The sequence below is a fragment of the Rhincodon typus genome, chromosome 21 (genome assembly GCF_021869965.1).
Source record: "Rhincodon typus isolate 14 chromosome 21, sRhiTyp1.1, whole genome shotgun sequence".
NCBI classification, from domain to species: Eukaryota; Metazoa; Chordata; class Chondrichthyes; order Orectolobiformes; family Rhincodontidae; genus Rhincodon; species Rhincodon typus.
This window is the reverse complement of record NC_063352.1, coordinates 20,906,125-20,922,969: the sequence shown is the minus strand read 5'-3', so window position 1 is coordinate 20,922,969 and position 16,845 is coordinate 20,906,125. Positions and strand designations below refer to the sequence as shown.

The 16,845-nt window shown below is 40.7% G+C and overlaps 1 protein-coding gene across 2 annotated transcripts in view; it reads right to left on the bottom strand.

Moving 5' to 3' along the window:
• Positions 1–16,845, bottom strand: part of lmf1 (lipase maturation factor 1) — a 578,934-nt gene that overhangs the window by 148,066 nt on the left and 414,023 nt on the right. For both annotated transcript variants that reach the window (XM_048609600.1, XM_048609601.1), the window contains exon 6: positions 13,177–13,344. In XM_048609600.1, coding sequence (XP_048465557.1) covers positions 13,177–13,344 — 168 coding nt within the window. The remainder of the gene's footprint in view (positions 1–13,176; positions 13,345–16,845) is intronic.

Here is a 16,845-nt window from a genome sequence, read left to right as displayed (position 1 = left end):
TAAAGACTTTTTAAATATCATGATGCTACTCACTGTCTATGCTGATACACGAAGAATGGTCATTTCTTTGCAATAAACCACATGGAAGTGGTTGAAATGATATCCTGTGATTAATTGCAGACCTGCAGTGTAATCTTTAAAGTTGGCAATGTTACAGAATTGAGAGTCCATTTACACACAATACACTGGAATCACTACAACATTTGTAATGTTCTGTTTGTTCATGGGCTGCATTGATACATATTCAAAGTCATTAGGAACTCATTGAACAAAATAGGACATCAACAATTAATTTTCTCTTGACAAATTAGTCAGCAGCAAAGAAAGTATTAAGTCAGAAAAAAATAAACAGTTTCTGACTTGTGATAAAACATCAACATTAAACTATAAAATGGACCCTGAGCCTTTTCCAAGCTTCAGTCATTTGCTTCCACAGGTAGTCTGAACATAATGATGCAAAAACTCAAGGGTTCATTATGTCTCTGATACACATTTAATTTTTCAAAGGATGTTTCTTCATTTTCCATTCTTTGAGTTTCCATTATCTATTATGAAGTGTAGAGTACGAGAGAACATAAGAAACAGGAGTAGAGTAGAACAAACAGACACTTGACACCGCTGTTCAATCAATAAGATCAGACTTGCCTCCTGTCCTATCTCCATAACTCCTGATTCCTTTCTATATAACATGTACAATATGTTATGATGAAATAGGATATTTAAAATAACACTAAAACTCATATTCCAGATGTATTGCTATCATTACTGCTGATAAATGAACCAAAATGTCACTCCTATCTATATCTGGTTCCTCCACATCATTGTTTCTGCAAAGCTTTTCTGTGTTGAGTACCCAGAATGTACTGCGACATGAAATAAACTGTCCACAATGGAAACACAGACAGTAAAAAAAACTTCAATATTTTGCAGGGAGTATTGTTCCTGATAGATTTGGATCAGGTTGTAGCTTTGGATTGAGTTTGAATACAGAGCTCATTTATTGAGAACGACAGTTAAAACAGAGCATCTGTACCCTATATCACTCCATATACTTGAAAAGCCCAGCAGCATAGCTAAGTCAGCAATAAAGACTGCACGAGTTATGAAATAACTCCATTGAGGCCAGTATTGTGTCACCAAGTCACCCTTCATTGGCACATGCGTAGTACTTAACACTGCTCCAGCTCCCTGAGTACGACCAGAACGTCTGACACTCCTGCTTATATCTGTCAGCCAGGGCTCCCTGATTGCACCAGGTTAACAGCTCCAGTCAGGGAACTCATATTCTATGATGATAGGATTTGTGAGGGGTAGATCATGCCTCACAAACCTTATTGAATTCTTTGAAGAGGTGGCCAAACACGTGGATGAAGGTAGAGCAGTGGATGTGGTATACATGGATTTAAGTAAGGTGTTTGATAATGTTCCCCATGGTAGGCTCATGCAGAAGGTAAGGAGGCATGGGATAGGGGGAAATGTGGCAGATTGGATTCAGAATTGGCTGACCCTTAGAAGACGAAGGGTGGTAATGGACGGAAAATATTCAATATGGTGCTCAGTCACGAGTGGTGTACCACAACGATATGTTCTGGGTCCTCTTCTATTTGTGATTTTTGTAAATGATTTGAACGTAGGAGTGAGAGGGTGGATTAGTAAGTTTGCAGACGATATGACGGTGGGTCGAGTTGTGGATAGTGCGGAGGTCTGTTCTAGGTTACAAAGGGACATTGATAGGATGCAGGGCTGGGCTGAGAAGTGGCAGATGGAATTTAACTCTGAAAAGTGTGAGGTGATTCATTTTGGAAGGACAAATTTGAAAGCAGAATACAGAGTTAATGGAAAGATTCTTGGCAGTGTGGAGGAGCAGAGGGATCTCAGGATTCATGTCCACTGTTCCCTGAAAGCTGCCACCCAGGTGGATAGAGTTGTTAAGAAGGCGTATGGTGTGTTAGCTTTCATTAATAGAGGGATTGAGTTCAAGAGCCGTGACGTTATGCTCCAGCTATACAAAAGCCTGGTTCGGCCACATCTGGAGTATTGTGTCCAGTTCTGGTCGCCTCATTACAGGAAAGATGTGAAAGCGTTGGAAAAGGTGCAGAGGAGATTTACCAGGATGTTGCCTGGAATGGAGGGAAGGTCTTACGAGGAAAGGTTGAGAGAGCTAGGACTTTTCTCTTTAGAACGACGAAGGATGAGAGGTGACTTGATAGAGGTGTACAAAATGATCAGAGGTATAGATAGACAGTCAGAGACTTTATCCTAGGGTGGAGGTAGCTATTACGAGGGGCCATAGTTTTAAAGTGAGTAGACATAGATACAGGGGAGACGTCAGAGGTGGGTTCTTTACTCAGAGAGTGGTCGGGGCATGGAATACATTGCCGGAGAGGGTAGTGGAGTCGGCCTCATTAGGTGCATTTAAGCTGCTATTAGATAGGCATATGGATGATAGTATAAGGTAGGGGTGGAGGTTAGATAGACCTTAGGATTAGGGTAAAAGTTTGGCACAACATCGCGGGCTGAAGGGCCTGTACTGTGCTGTACTGTTCTATGTTCTATGTCCACCAGACTGACCTCGTTACAATCCCTACATCTTCCCCACTAAGTCCAAGCACATACACCTGTTCTTTTCTCTGTAGCCTTTCCTGGGCCATTTTCACATCGGGTCCAGTTTCTCCTACTCAGCCTCGGATGTGGGCAGCATGTACCGGACCATAGCCCGCCTCTTGCACCCGGAGCGTCTCAGAAGAAATTCATCCGCTTCTTCAGGTGGTAAAGGCATCGAGGCTGTGACATTTGCTGCGTCCATCTCCTACTCCGAGGTTTCTTCAAAGATAGATGAGGGGAGAACCGGCTGTTTTCAGGGGCCAGGTATGTTTCGCTCCTGTCCCATTTGTGAGTTTGTGCAGCTTTCATGTGGTCCATGTACTTGTTCAGGACTGCTTCACCTTCCCGAACTTTGAACTCCTTGGGACCTGACCTCGTGTCAACCATTCCTCTTATCCAAGCAGGGCTATTTCTGTGGTTTTTGGCACCAAACCTTTCCCCTAATGTAAACTGTCTCTCTCACTTGTGACCAGCGTTGTCGTTCCTGATGCTGTTTCACCCTCCTCGGGAAAATCAGATTTAAACTGGTGTGGAGTCTTCTCCCCATTAGCAACTCTGCTGGAGCTATCCCTGCAGTTGCACGATAATCGAATAGGATCTGGGACAATTTGTTATCGAGTGAAGCTGTACCTGTATCTCCAAGCCTGCCTTCAAGATGTGGACTGTTCTTTCTGCCAGACCACTGGATTATGGATGGTATGGAGTTGTCCTTATATACTGAATGCCATCCAACTTTAGGAAATACTCAAATTCCCTGCTGGTGAATGATAGACCGTTGTCTGTGACCAACACTTTTGGGAGTCCGTGTATTTCAAGAGATGCTCGTAACTCATCCCTGTGTTTTAGGAGTGAACTCTACGGACACCCAGAATGACTAAGAAGGTTGAGCCCATGAAAGGACCATCATAGTCGACATGTGACCGAGTCCATTCCTACAGATGTAGGGGAGCTGCTGGTGGTAACATTTGTCTTTGTTGGTACCCTGGGCACTGCCCCACCAATGCAGCTATGTCTGCATCCAATCCTGGCCACCAGACATAACTTCTCACCAATATGTTCATTTTGGACATCCCTAGATGACCCTGGTGGAGTTCAGCCAGTATCTGATAGTAACCTTTGCTCAGGACAATCACTCTTGCTCCCCATAATAAAATGCTATCCTCTTAGTGATCTAGTCTCTCCCAGTCCAGAAAGGTTTCAATTCTAGTTGTGATGGCCCTTTTGTTTACCCATCACCACCAGCTATTTTAGTTTTGCCAGGACCAGATCTTCTTACGTGCACAGTCTGACATTGTCAGAGGTGACTGGAAGGGTGTCCAGACAGTTTAAAACTAGAATGGACTCTTCCAGTGGCGGCATCACCGGTGGTGTATCTGCCAGCGGGAGGTGGCTCAATGCATCCATATTTGCTACTTGGCCTCCCGGATCGTGTTCCAACTTGTAATTACACACACTTTGAATGAGAACCCATTGCTGAATTCATCCTGAAGCTATGGCCTTGTCCTTTTTGAGTATCCCAAGCAGGGGTTTGTGATTTGTTACTATTACAAATTTATATCCATAAAGATATTGGTGGAACTTTCTCACACCAAAGCTGATCGCCAAACATTCCTTCTCTATCTGGGAGTATATGCGCTGTGCATCAGCTAAAATCCAGGAAGCGTATGCTTTTGAGTGTTCTTCTCCACTGGGCCATCGGTGAGCCGATACTTCTCCCATACCAGATGGGGTGGCATCTCATCTCATCACCAGAGCTCGCTTGGGATCATAATGTGCTAACACCTTAGACGATGATAGCTGCTTCTTCACTTTCCTAAAGGCTATGTCTTGGCTACAAGACCATTTCCAAGGACCGTTTATCAATAGCAGATGTAAGGATGTCAGGATGGAGGCCAGGTTATGTTTGAACTTTCTGTAACAATTCACCAGCCCAAAGAAAGACCTAAGCTCCAGTACAGATGCGGGAGCCAAGGCACCTTTGATCACCCTCACTTTATCTTCCAAAGGATGTAACCCGATCCTGTCAACTCTGGAGACCAAGTAGGTCACTTGGGGTGCCTGGAACACATATTAATCCGACATACCAAATGGTCTCTCAGCATCTCATTGAGAGTTAAACTGAAGTCACATGCTTCTGCCAGTCATCTTAACTTTGTCAAAAATCCCGGCACGGATTTCTCCGTTTCTCGAACTGCTGAGTAAAACCGATAGCATTTCAAAATGAGAGGCAGCTTGGCGTTGTAATATTCCTTAACTAAATCTGTCAATGCTTAAAAGGTTTTAGTATCTGTTGCCTCAGGAAAAGTGGGCACCTCATAACTGAAATGGGTCCACAAGCTGTCAGGAGAATTACTTGTTGTTTTCATCTGCTCCAACATCATTTGCCCGGAAAAAAATTTTTCCACACACAGGGCCCAGTCTTCGAAGGCAGAATCAAACAAATCAAGCTTCCCAAATGACGGCAAGATGCCAGAAATGCTGACCTGAATTCAAAGATGATTGTCGCAAGCAAATTTCTTCAGGAGCATATTTTCTTTTTCTCATCGCTACTGAAATAACTACAGAGAGGCCGGTATCCCGTCACCAAGTCACCCTTTATTTACAAGTGCATAATACTTGACACTGGTCCAGCTTCCTCAGAGCCAGGTCTTAGAGTGAACAGAACATCTGACACTCCTGTTTATATCTGTCAGCCAGGGCTCCCTGACTGGACCAGGTTAACAGCCCCAATCAGGGATCTCATATTCTATGCCATCCACCTGGCAGACCTTGTTATAATCACTACAAGTTATAAGCTCTCTGAGAAAGCAATGGCAAAATAATCGCTGAAGTTTGAAACTGAAGATGAGCCTTTGACAGGACTGTGAGGAAAGAGAGGGAGTGGAGGAATATTATAGGGTAGCACTTTCAAAGAGGTTGCACAGGCACAAGAGGTTAGAAGGCCTTTTTTTGTGTTGTATAATTATATGATTTCTCCTGTGGTTGGGCACTGCTGCAGACAGACCAAAGAATCTCTGTTCCAAAGGCACACTCCAGCATGTAAGAGCTTTTGTACTGTCCCTCTAGTTTAGAGACTCTGCCAAGTTAACAGTGCATCGAGGGAGGTAGACTCATACAATAAGTGCACCCTTTACTTCAGTAAGCAAATGACATTTACCAAAACTACATGAAACCTTGCCCGAGTTCATCTCACTGCAAAGCAAATTATTCCGAAGTCAAAATGCTTTGCTAGTTTAATCTCAGGCTGACAACACAATAGAACATAGAACATAGAACATTACAGCGCAGTACAGGCCCTTCGGCCCTCGATGTTGCGCCGACCTGTGAAACCAATCTGAAGCCCATCTAACCTAAACTATTCCATTATCATCCATATGTTTATCCAATGACCATTTAAATGCCCTTAAAGTTGGCGAGTCTACTATTTTTGCAGGCAGGGCATTCCACACCCTTACTACTCTCCGAGTAAAGAACCTACCTCTGACATCTGTCCTATATCTATCACCCCTCAATTTAAAGCTATGTCCCCTCGTGCTAGCCATCACCATCCGAGGAAAAAGGCTCCCACTGTCCACCCTATCTAATCCTCTGATCATCTTGTATGTCTCTATCAAGTCACCTCTTAACCTTCTTCTCTCTAACGAAAACAGCCTCAAGACCCTCAGCCTTTCCTCATAAGACCTTCCCTCCATACCAGGCAACATCCTGGTAAATCTCCTCTGCACCCTTTCCAATGCTTCCACATCCTTCCTATAATGCGGTGACCAGAACTGTACGCAATACTCCAAGTGCGGCCGCACCAGAGTTTTGTACAGCTGCAACATGACCTCATGGCTCCGAAACTCAATCCCTCTACCAATAAAACCTAACATACTGTACGCCTTCTTAACAACACTATCAACCTGGGTGGCAACTTTCAGTGATCTATGCACATGGACACCGAGATCTTTCTGCTCATCCACACTACCAAGAATCTTACCATTAGCCCAGTAATCTGTATTCCTGTTACTCCTTCCAAAGTGAATCACCTCACACTTTTCCGCATTAAACTCCATTTGCCACCTCTCAGCCCAGCTCTGCAGCTTATCTATGTCCCTCTGTAACCTACAACATCCTTCTGCACTATCCACAACTCCACCGACTTTGGTGTCATCCGCAAATTTACTAACCCATCCTTCTACGCCCTCATCCAGGTCATTTATAAAAATGACAAACAGCAGTGGCCCCAAAACAGATCCTTGAGGTACACCACTAGTAACTGAACTCCAGGATGAACATTTCCCATCAACCACCACCCTCTGTCTTCTTACAGCTAGCCAATTTCTGATCCAAACCGCTAAATCACCCTCAATCCCATGCCTCCGTATTTTCTGCAATAGCCTACCATGGGGAACGTTATCAAACGCTTTACTGAAATCCATATACACCACATCAACCGCTTTACCCTCATCCATCTGTTTGGTCACCTTCTCAAAGAACTCAATAAGGTTTGTGAGGCACGACCTACCCTTCACAAAACCGTGTTGACTATCCCTAATCAAATTATTCCTTTCTAGATGATTATAAATCCTATCCCTTATAATCCTTTCCAACACTTTACCCACAACCGAAGTAAGGCTCACTGGTCTATAATTACCAGGGTTGTCTCTACTCCCCTTCTTGAACAAGGGGACAACATTTGCTAGTCTCCAGTCTTCTGGCACTATTCCTGAAGACAATGACGACATAAAGATCAAAGCCAAAGGCTCTGCAATCTCCTCTCCAGCTTCCCAGAGAATCCTAGGATAAATCCCATCCGGCCCAGGGGACTTATCTATTTTCACACCTTCCAGAATTGCTAACACCTCCTCCTTATGAACCTCAATCCTGTCTAGTCTAATAGACTGTATCTCAGTATTCTCCTCGACTACATTGTCTTTTTCCTGCATTGCTGACTGCTTCATGGATTTGCTCATCTCCCAAATCAATTTCGCCCCATCTGTTCCAATCACTAACTCGAATCAAACTGGAGACATGTGCTGATGCTGTCCTCTAGCTAAAATAGGGAGAATAAAACATATTTGAATATATTAAAAACTTTAACTTGGTACAATAAGAGCTACAATCGTAAACTGTTTATTATCTCGTAATTAGATGGAACCCCCACCTTTGACTGATTCACCATAAAATCGAGCACAGCCTTCCAGCTGTCTCAAAAACACTGATTGGTTTAAGTGAAGGAAACAGGAAAGATGCACAAGATGTAAGATTTGTTTACCAAGAACTTTACTGCACTCACTGTGGGACTGGCCCCTCGGATATAAACAATCTGAAAATAGTTTTCCAAATCCACCAATTAATGTTTGAATGCACAGGCCCCAAGATCCATGGTGCAGAAATGCTAAGAGATCCTCCTTTTGATTAATGCCCTAAAAATGTAGTTATGTCTAACTATATTCTTATAGTCTTTGCTCAACACTTGGAGGAGAAAACAAAAACAAGTTACTGGCTTATCAAAAGTATGGGGCGAGTCTTGCAGAAAATCTCAGTGCAATAAAGGGTAATGTTTTATCTCCAGGCTACATTGGAGGGATGTAACAGAATACAGAGATGAACATGGAATAATCCATCAGTCACTGCTTTAGTACCAAAGTTCCTGTCACTTTGGATCTCCTTCCATTCCCATTCTGTTTTGTTAACTAAAAGTGTATTTCCCTCACAATTAACAGAGGAGTCTCTATTTAATTACACTTCTTCGCTGTGTCAATTGATACTTTTTCCAGTAAAAGACAATCTTGACCATACAGAGAAAGGAAAAGTTGAACCAAGTGTAGTGAAACCAGTCTGAGTGACACTTTCCTCCAGGGTATGTTTCTTAAAGAGAGAGACTTGTGATTTTTCTTTTCTTCAATAATACTGCAGGTGTGAGTTAGTTGCTAAGGTCATGTTTCACAAAATTACAGTTCTTCAATGTGCAAATGCACATTAACAAAGCCTGGTCTATCACTCCATCACTCCTGTGATAGCCACTATTCTTCAAAAGTATACACTCCAGATATCACTTATTAAGACATTAGCAGGTCACTGGGGTGCAATAAAAATGCGACTGGTTATTCTACTTAGTTATTGTAGAGGTAATATTTGGATGTCTCATCTTCCATATTAGCATTTGGAGTTATTTTAAGTTGCAGAATACCTAGCTATCACTAAACTAAGAATGGCACAGACAATACAGAAATGATGGTTTTAAAATCTAATGCTTCATAACCAGCGTTGCTCATATGCTGGGGGATCACAGGCAATTTTCTATCTCTTAAAGTTGTGAAAGAAAGATTTTATTTATACAGCACCTTTAATGACTTTCAAATGCTTTACAGATAATAAGGTACTTCTGAAGTGAAATCACACTTGCAATTTAAGAAAACTGGATGTCAATTTACACAAAGCAAGATCCTGCAATATGACAATGAACAGATAATTTTTTTTCAAGTAGTGTTGACTGGGGTTAATGTTGTCAGGAAACAGGGAGAACTCCCATGTTCTTTTAAAATAGTGCTCTTGAACTTTTTAGATTCACCTGAGACAAAGCCTCACTTTATTATTTCATTCAAAAAATGTCATCTCCAGCAACATCAGACTTGTTTAAAAGCTCCGCTCTATTTAGCCATTCACCAGCTTCAGTGTCAAGGTTCCACTCATGAAGAAATGTTTACTTTGGAGAACAGTTGGGTGACGATGCATGAATAAACATATAACATTTCTGCACTTCCTCAACAAAGACAGGGCTTGAGATCCAAGGTATAAATGGGATACTTGCTCATTTTTGATAGCTTTCTTAAAGAACAAACCTTGGCTGATCTTTATAATTTTGAGAAGAGGCAACAGGTAGAACTTTGAGATTAATCTCCTCAAATAAATGAAAAATTATTGGAAATTGTTATGTTGCAAAAGGTCTATAAATGTTAAATTAACTGGCAACAGTTGAGAATTATTGTAGCGCAGGAACCTTTAAACATGGCATTCTAAAATGTAATGGCTATGGATATGACTAAAAAATCTCTAATAGCATTGCTCATTGTGAATCATCAGATATGTTCTTTGAGAAGCCAGGGACAGTGTGAAAACAAGCTGACCACAGAGGGGTTTGTGAAGAACTTGGCAACTTCTTAGAGAGAATGAAGTAAGTGTTAAAATATTTCTTGTCTTGGAAAATTTGGAGCAATTATGATATGTGTGAAATCTGAGACAACCATGGTTTTACTGACATGGATTGTGTCACAGGTGCGTGCTAGATGCATAATTTTTAAGGCAAACAAATCACATTGCGCACAAGCACAACTTTCCCTCAGATTATTACGACAGTTTACTTTGAATAATGTTGATTTGACTCCCCAAACAATAATTTTCAATGTGAACCCATACTTCACAGGGCTGGCCTGGATTTTCCTCGGCAGATTGGAATAACTAACTGGACAGTCAGATAAGGAGCTGCACACCCAATTTTCCGGCCAAGCCCAAAACATAGTTTTAAATTTGTATAGCAACATTAGGGCACGCCAAAGTGTATTTTGGCCAATGAAGACATTTTGAAGCGTAGTTACTACTGTAACATAGGAAACAAGGTAGCCAAGTTAATGCACAGTAAGATCTGTTTTGGTGATATTAGTTGATGAACAAACATCGGTTAACTGATGCTCCCAGACTTGCAATATCACCAGCAATTTCTACTAAACAATGAATCCCCAAGAGCCATAAGGCCAAATGAACGTTAGCAAGTTCAGTCAAATGTTTGGTTCAGTCTTACCAAATATTTGAAAACTCTCAGCAAAATCAGTTCATTCAGGGATATGTCAGCAGGGCATTGTGGAACGAGAGCACATACTAGCCATGGAAATTGTTACAGCTGATATATTGCTTACATAATTTTGCAAGGAAAATCATGGGGTCACTAATCAGCCGAGTGGACCCCACCTTCAAATTTTCAAAATACGCTCCTGCCAAACATAGCTGTGGCTTTGAAGTTTGAATTTGTAAAATCTGCTTCATAATAGTTATAAATAAATGGCTAAAATAGAAACACAGTATGTTAATAGTAGCTTCTTTATTCAGAACTATTAGTATGAGTAAAATGCTTAGCTTGCTTTACTATAACAACTCAAATCTGATCTGCCCCAGGCTGTTTAAAATGTTATAAAGGACTCTTTGGGGTATGTTCCTCTAATCATTCTGGTGGGAGAATCAAGACAAAGATACATAATCTTAAAATTACTGCCAGCCCAATCAGGGAAGCACTAGGTCCTTAAAACAAAAGAGTCGTCAAAAACTCCTCAGAAAAGCTACTAATGATGATGAGTCAACTGAAGATTTCTAGACCAAAATTCCTCTTGGGTAAGAACATCAAGGCACATTCGGCAATGGCAGCTAAATGAGGTGAGGTGAAGATCAGTCATGATCTTACTACCTGGCAGAGAAGGTTCAAGGAGCTGAACAATATACTCTAACTCCAATGTTTCTATTACAGAACGGCCGCAGGAATAAATGAACTCTATTTTTGTGGAACTGAAGCTTGTAACAAATTTTTTGTCAGTTCATGTGTCCCAAATTTATTTGCCAGGGAACAGCTGATGCAAAACTGTATGGATTCTGTTTGAAAATGGCATCTTTCATAATCAAAACATGTGACCACAGATGTGATAAGTCCACAGATGTGATAAGTAAGCAGCCCTTTAATATAAAAATGGAACACAAGTAAATTTTTGAGATTCTTGGCACAGAAACTCTGGATACAGTTTGATTCCTTTCTGCCTGACCATCTGTAATTTGAGACCATTTGGATGTAAAACGTTACATGGAGCAAGAAGGAAAAAGGGTGAGTTTTCTTGCAGCTGGTAAATTTCATGTAACGGCTGTTGTTATTCAGCAACGGAGTGTTAGGATATTGTAAATTTGCTCTTTGCTGTATCATAAGAAAGGCTTGTATTTACATAGTGCGTTTCACAACCTCAAGATGTACTAAAGCACCGATAATGAATTAAATACTTTTTGAAGCTTGGACACTGATCTATTGCAAGAATCACCAAAACAACTGGTTGGTCCATTTTCTTTAAATTAAAGTGGAGGGAAAAATTATGTCCAGGACACTCCTGCTCTACTTTATGCTTTTCTTCAGAACAGCACCATGGGGCCAGAAAAAGTAGACCATACCCCAAATTAACATCTCACCAAAACACTACTTTGAGAATCCTCCATTATTACATTTGATAACTTCAGAATAGAATTAGGATATATATACTTCCAGAAAATCACAAGTTTGAACTCAGCCTGAGTGAGCTAGCTGACCTCAGGAAATATTCCAGTTGGACAAAAGAGTTGGCCTTGTCTCCCTTTCATACAGAAAAGAAAAAAAAAAAAAAAATCGGCCAGGATTTTGATTCCAAATTATTATCCATTGACTCCCTGCTGAATAATCTGCGTGTATGGATATTAGGCAAGAACAGGAATCATAGAATCACAGAATCCTTACAGTGTGGAAGCAGGCCATTCAGCCCTTCAAATCCACACCAACCCTCCGTCGAGCGTCCCACCCAGATCCACCGCCCTACCCTATCTCTGTAACCCTGCATTTCACATGGCTAACACACTTAGTCTGTACATCTCCAGACACTATGGCAATTTTGCATGGCCAATCCACCTAACCTGCATATCTTTGGGCTGTGAGAAGAAAGCCACGCAGACACAGGGAGAATATGCAAATGCTACACAGACAGTCGACTGGGTCCCTGGCATTGTGAGGTAACAGTGCTAACCACTGAGCCACCATGCTGCACTTAATAGCCCTGAGTCTGATAAATGCACATGGCAACATGCCAGAACTCAAGCACATTTACACATGAGGAAGTTGCTTGTGTTAGACAACAACACAGCAGACTAGTAATGACTATGAATCCATACTGTAAGTTGGTCCCTCCCCAAACCGAAAGGCACCAAGGGGAACCCAATAACAGCCTTTAAGATCAAATGAGGGTTTGGTTGGTTAGTCATGGTGAAAAATCTTCACTTTGAGAGAGAATCAAGTTACATGTCATAGTTATAAGGTAATCCAAAAATCTGATAATGATTTCAGGAGAAACATCTTTACTCAAAATGGTAAGAACATGAAACTCACTACCACATGGACTAATAGAGGCAAAGGGTAGCAATATATTAAGTGAAATCTGTTCAACTATTGGAGGGAGAAAATTGTTGTTGGTTTTGCTGGTGGGGTGAGGAGAAGAAGTAGGGTAGGAGGATACATTATACACACCAGCATGGACTAAGTAGGCTAAATGGCCTGTTACTGTGCTGTGAGTTCTGTATAACAAACCAACCAGAGTCACCGTGTCAAGGAAGGTGGTGATGAATTGGAAAAATAAATGAGGTAACTGCAATGGAGAAGAAACCTCGGAATATACTTGACAATTGCAACTTATCCAGAGGCAGTGATAGTAATCTGTTAACTAGGATGCTTTCAACCTTGTTTATTTTTTCTTATGAGCATCTTTGACTCAATTACATGAGAACTGAACAGAACATGTTGTAACAATGCAATCCTACCTGAAAAAGGATCTGCAAGATTCCATGGATTACACACATCCTGCGTCCAAGAAATAGGAAAAAGGGCACGATGAGCTCAATGAAATGATTAGTAAGAACTTCAAAGCTGTGGAACCACAATGAGGATCGATGCATATAATATGCAATTGGATTAGGCACAGGTTGAGTCTGTAACATAAAACAAGAAAATTTGCGAATTAACAGAGATTATCAATTAGGTTTCAATTTACGTGCACAACATATTGAAACTCCAAATATTGCATTGCCCTTGGCAGAGAATAGCTCTGAAAAATACTGTCAGTTGTTCCTCCTCATGTCTTTTCATAAAACTTGTACACTTACTTCCCACGTTAATATATCTTTTGGCACATCTGGAAACTCCTCCAACCTGGGCAGCAATCCAAGGATTAGATGTGGAGGACTGGTGTTCTCCATATGTTTGGTACAGGTAGGTACTGCCTGCACCTGAGCCAGGAACTTAACAGAGTGAATGTTGTAACAGGGACATTGGAGATGTCACCTGATTGCTGGCACATTAATCTACGTGTGTAAGTGTTCAAAATTACAGAAGCAGCAAGAGTGACATTTGGGAAAATCAGGCTTTTGTTGGCCACAAAGGAGAGCAAAGCTCTCTCCACTGTGCCCCCTTCATTTTGAAACATGAAGATGTTAGCAGGAGGAGAACTACTGTTTTCAAATTTTCATAGTGGAACGAAAATTCAGTTGTAGCATACAAGAACTTTGTATTAAGTTCAGCTTCATTTGGTCTTGATAGGCTTCTCAGGAAATGATGAATTTAAAAAAAAGACTGAATTAAATAAATGCATAAAACCAGAGATGATTTCATCACAAATAATGTGAAGAATTCCTGACCAACAGCAACAGTTTTTATTTTAAATGGGGAAAGGTAAGCTAACTTTTATAATGTCAATTAGTTAATTTTGGAAAACCATGAATTTCAAGTAGTTACTCATTCAGAGGCCATTGATGCTTTAGTAGTATTCCAATTAGCTACCAAGTTGGTGTGAACACAAAATAGTTTTACTTGCTTGAATTTGACTGGACCATCAGAGGATCTCGAGGTAGTGAAGTTGACTTCAGAAGGTTAGATATCAACAGTGGAAAATGCACAACACATTTAAAAACTTGGATTACATGTGTTTAGACCTGACGTTCATTTTCCTCATAAACAGGATGACAAAAACATATCCACGCTGCCAAAAAACAAGAGAGATAGTGATCTCTGCACAGCCTGGAATTAATAAACTGGCCCTTGTATTCATATTAAGTGAGCACTGATTTCCACCCCCTCCTCCCCACCCCTGAGGACACTACCGCATCCTTCCTTCCTCTTCTAAGACCAATGCAGGAAGCAGCCAGCTACGACTGGAAGTTCACTAACTCCACTGTTGAGGGTCACAATATTATTACTTCCTAGGTCAAGTGAGGTGCATGTGTTTGAAATCTTTTCTCTAGGCATTTCCTGAGGGGGAGCAATACAATATTTCTGCAGTGTAGATGCAGCCAGCTTTCACTTGTATTGGTATGTCTCTGTTTTTTGCTTACAAGTCTTTCAAGTGGACATCACATATTTTGATATCATGACTCGGATCAATACTTTATAGATTCTGCAACAGAATCGTGCAACTTTCAAAAGGCTTGCACTGAAATCGGAAGCAGAGCCAATTGTTGCTGATCATGAGGGAATTGCACAATTTGGAAACATTACTAGAAACATCCTAGATTTTGTTTATCCAACATGTTGAAGCATATTACTATTATTAGTTTGTCAATAGCATCTGTAGGTGTACAACACCACTTTGCACTTTTAACCAAGTGGATTCCGGGCAATCATAGCAAGTGCATGAGAAGAGCAACACCTCGAAGCATCTCTCTAACTTAAGCATCATTTTGACTTCCATATATGTGACTCTTACTTCATAGGTACTAGCTCAAAATCCTGCAATTCCCTACCTAACAATAATTTCTTGGCAGCTCTTCAAGAAGGCAGCCAACTTCTACCTTAATGGGTAGTGAATAATCATTGTTGGCCAGCCAAGGCTGCCCTTTCCCAAGAAGTAAAATATTCTCAGTGTCAGTGAACTTGCACTGAATCCATAATGTTGTACTTCAACAACAACTTGTATTTATATAGTACCTTTAGCACAGAAAAAGTACTTTAACCATTGAACACCTAATACTCAACCAAAGGTACATGGATTTGAGTTACAACATTAATTATTAGGTTCATTTTCCTTTCCTTTTGTAGGAAGGTTACCAGCAGACTGAAGCATCTTTTTAAAATCAGGATTTCCAGGAAGAACACAGGTGGTTTGTGGCATGAACAGGTTTTGGTCTTTGCTGATTTACAAACGCAATGACTGTACATTCATTTGAAAGAGGGTTTACATTAGTAAGTAAACACCTTTTTGAAAATTAGAATGAGTCATCTAATAGAATATCAGTATTTGCAATGAATAACCCAAAAAGTGTGCCAAGATTTTCACGTGGTTCCCCGCACTGACATTTCACAAACCTTGATTTACTTGAGGGATGGAGCATAGATGAAAGGACATAAATCAAATCTGGCCCAGTCCACTACTCAAATATCTATCCTGGTCTGAAATTGCAGAATCCTGATTTCCCACAAGTCCATGATTTACATTTGCCCACTTCTACAGTTGGAGAGCATGAATTGTGATAAACAATTTACGAGTAAAAAAAAGCAAGCAAACATTGAAACTGAAAACAAACATATGTGTCAAACTTTAACAGCATTGCATGTCTATAGATTAAAACTGAGTCACTGCTCAATGCTGACAATGTTTGTAGACAGAAGTGAATAGATAGAAAAGTGTACCATTTTCACACAATCATGTCCATGAACTTTAAGCAATTGTGTTGAGCATATGAGAACAAATAAATTTAATATGTGCATTTTTGGCCTTTTCAGTGGCTAACTTATGCTAAAATTAGTTGGAGAACTCATTAAAATATACCACAGAGGGGTGCAGCAGTCAACAGCCATTGTCAAATATTTGCCATCAATTCCAATTATGATCATGCATAGTGTTGCGCAATCCATACACTTTTACAAATGTCTTATAAAAGCCTGCACTCGACTGGTGAGTTCCATTTTGCAAGTTTTAAAAACCTACTTTTATCAGATTAATATTGTGCTTTGTTAAGTTATCCTTTGGTGTAACACAGGCAGTCGATGTGTGACTGCAGGCACCTGAGCAAATTGAGGGCTTCGAAATTGTAATTGTTTTCAGATGTTGTTGGGCCAATTCATTTCAAAACACACACTTTGTACTTTGCAGTTTAATATATTGAAATCTCAATGCAAAAGACGGTAGGAAATAATTATTTAATAATTCTTTTCATAGCTTCCCCTCTTTTACAATTCAGAGCAGCTGTATAGTCTCCAATAGATATCTTAACTCTTTAAATAAACCAGTTTATTTCTGTAACAGAGATAGTAGGAACTGCAGATGCTGGAGAATCTGAGATAACAAGGTGTAGAGCTGGATGAACACAGCAGGCCAAGCAGCATCAGAGGAGCAGGAAGGCTGACATTTCGGGTCTAGACCCTTCTTCAGAAAAAAATTTGATGAAGGGTTTAGGCCCGAAACGTCAGCCTTCCTGCTCCTCTGTTGCTGCTTGGCC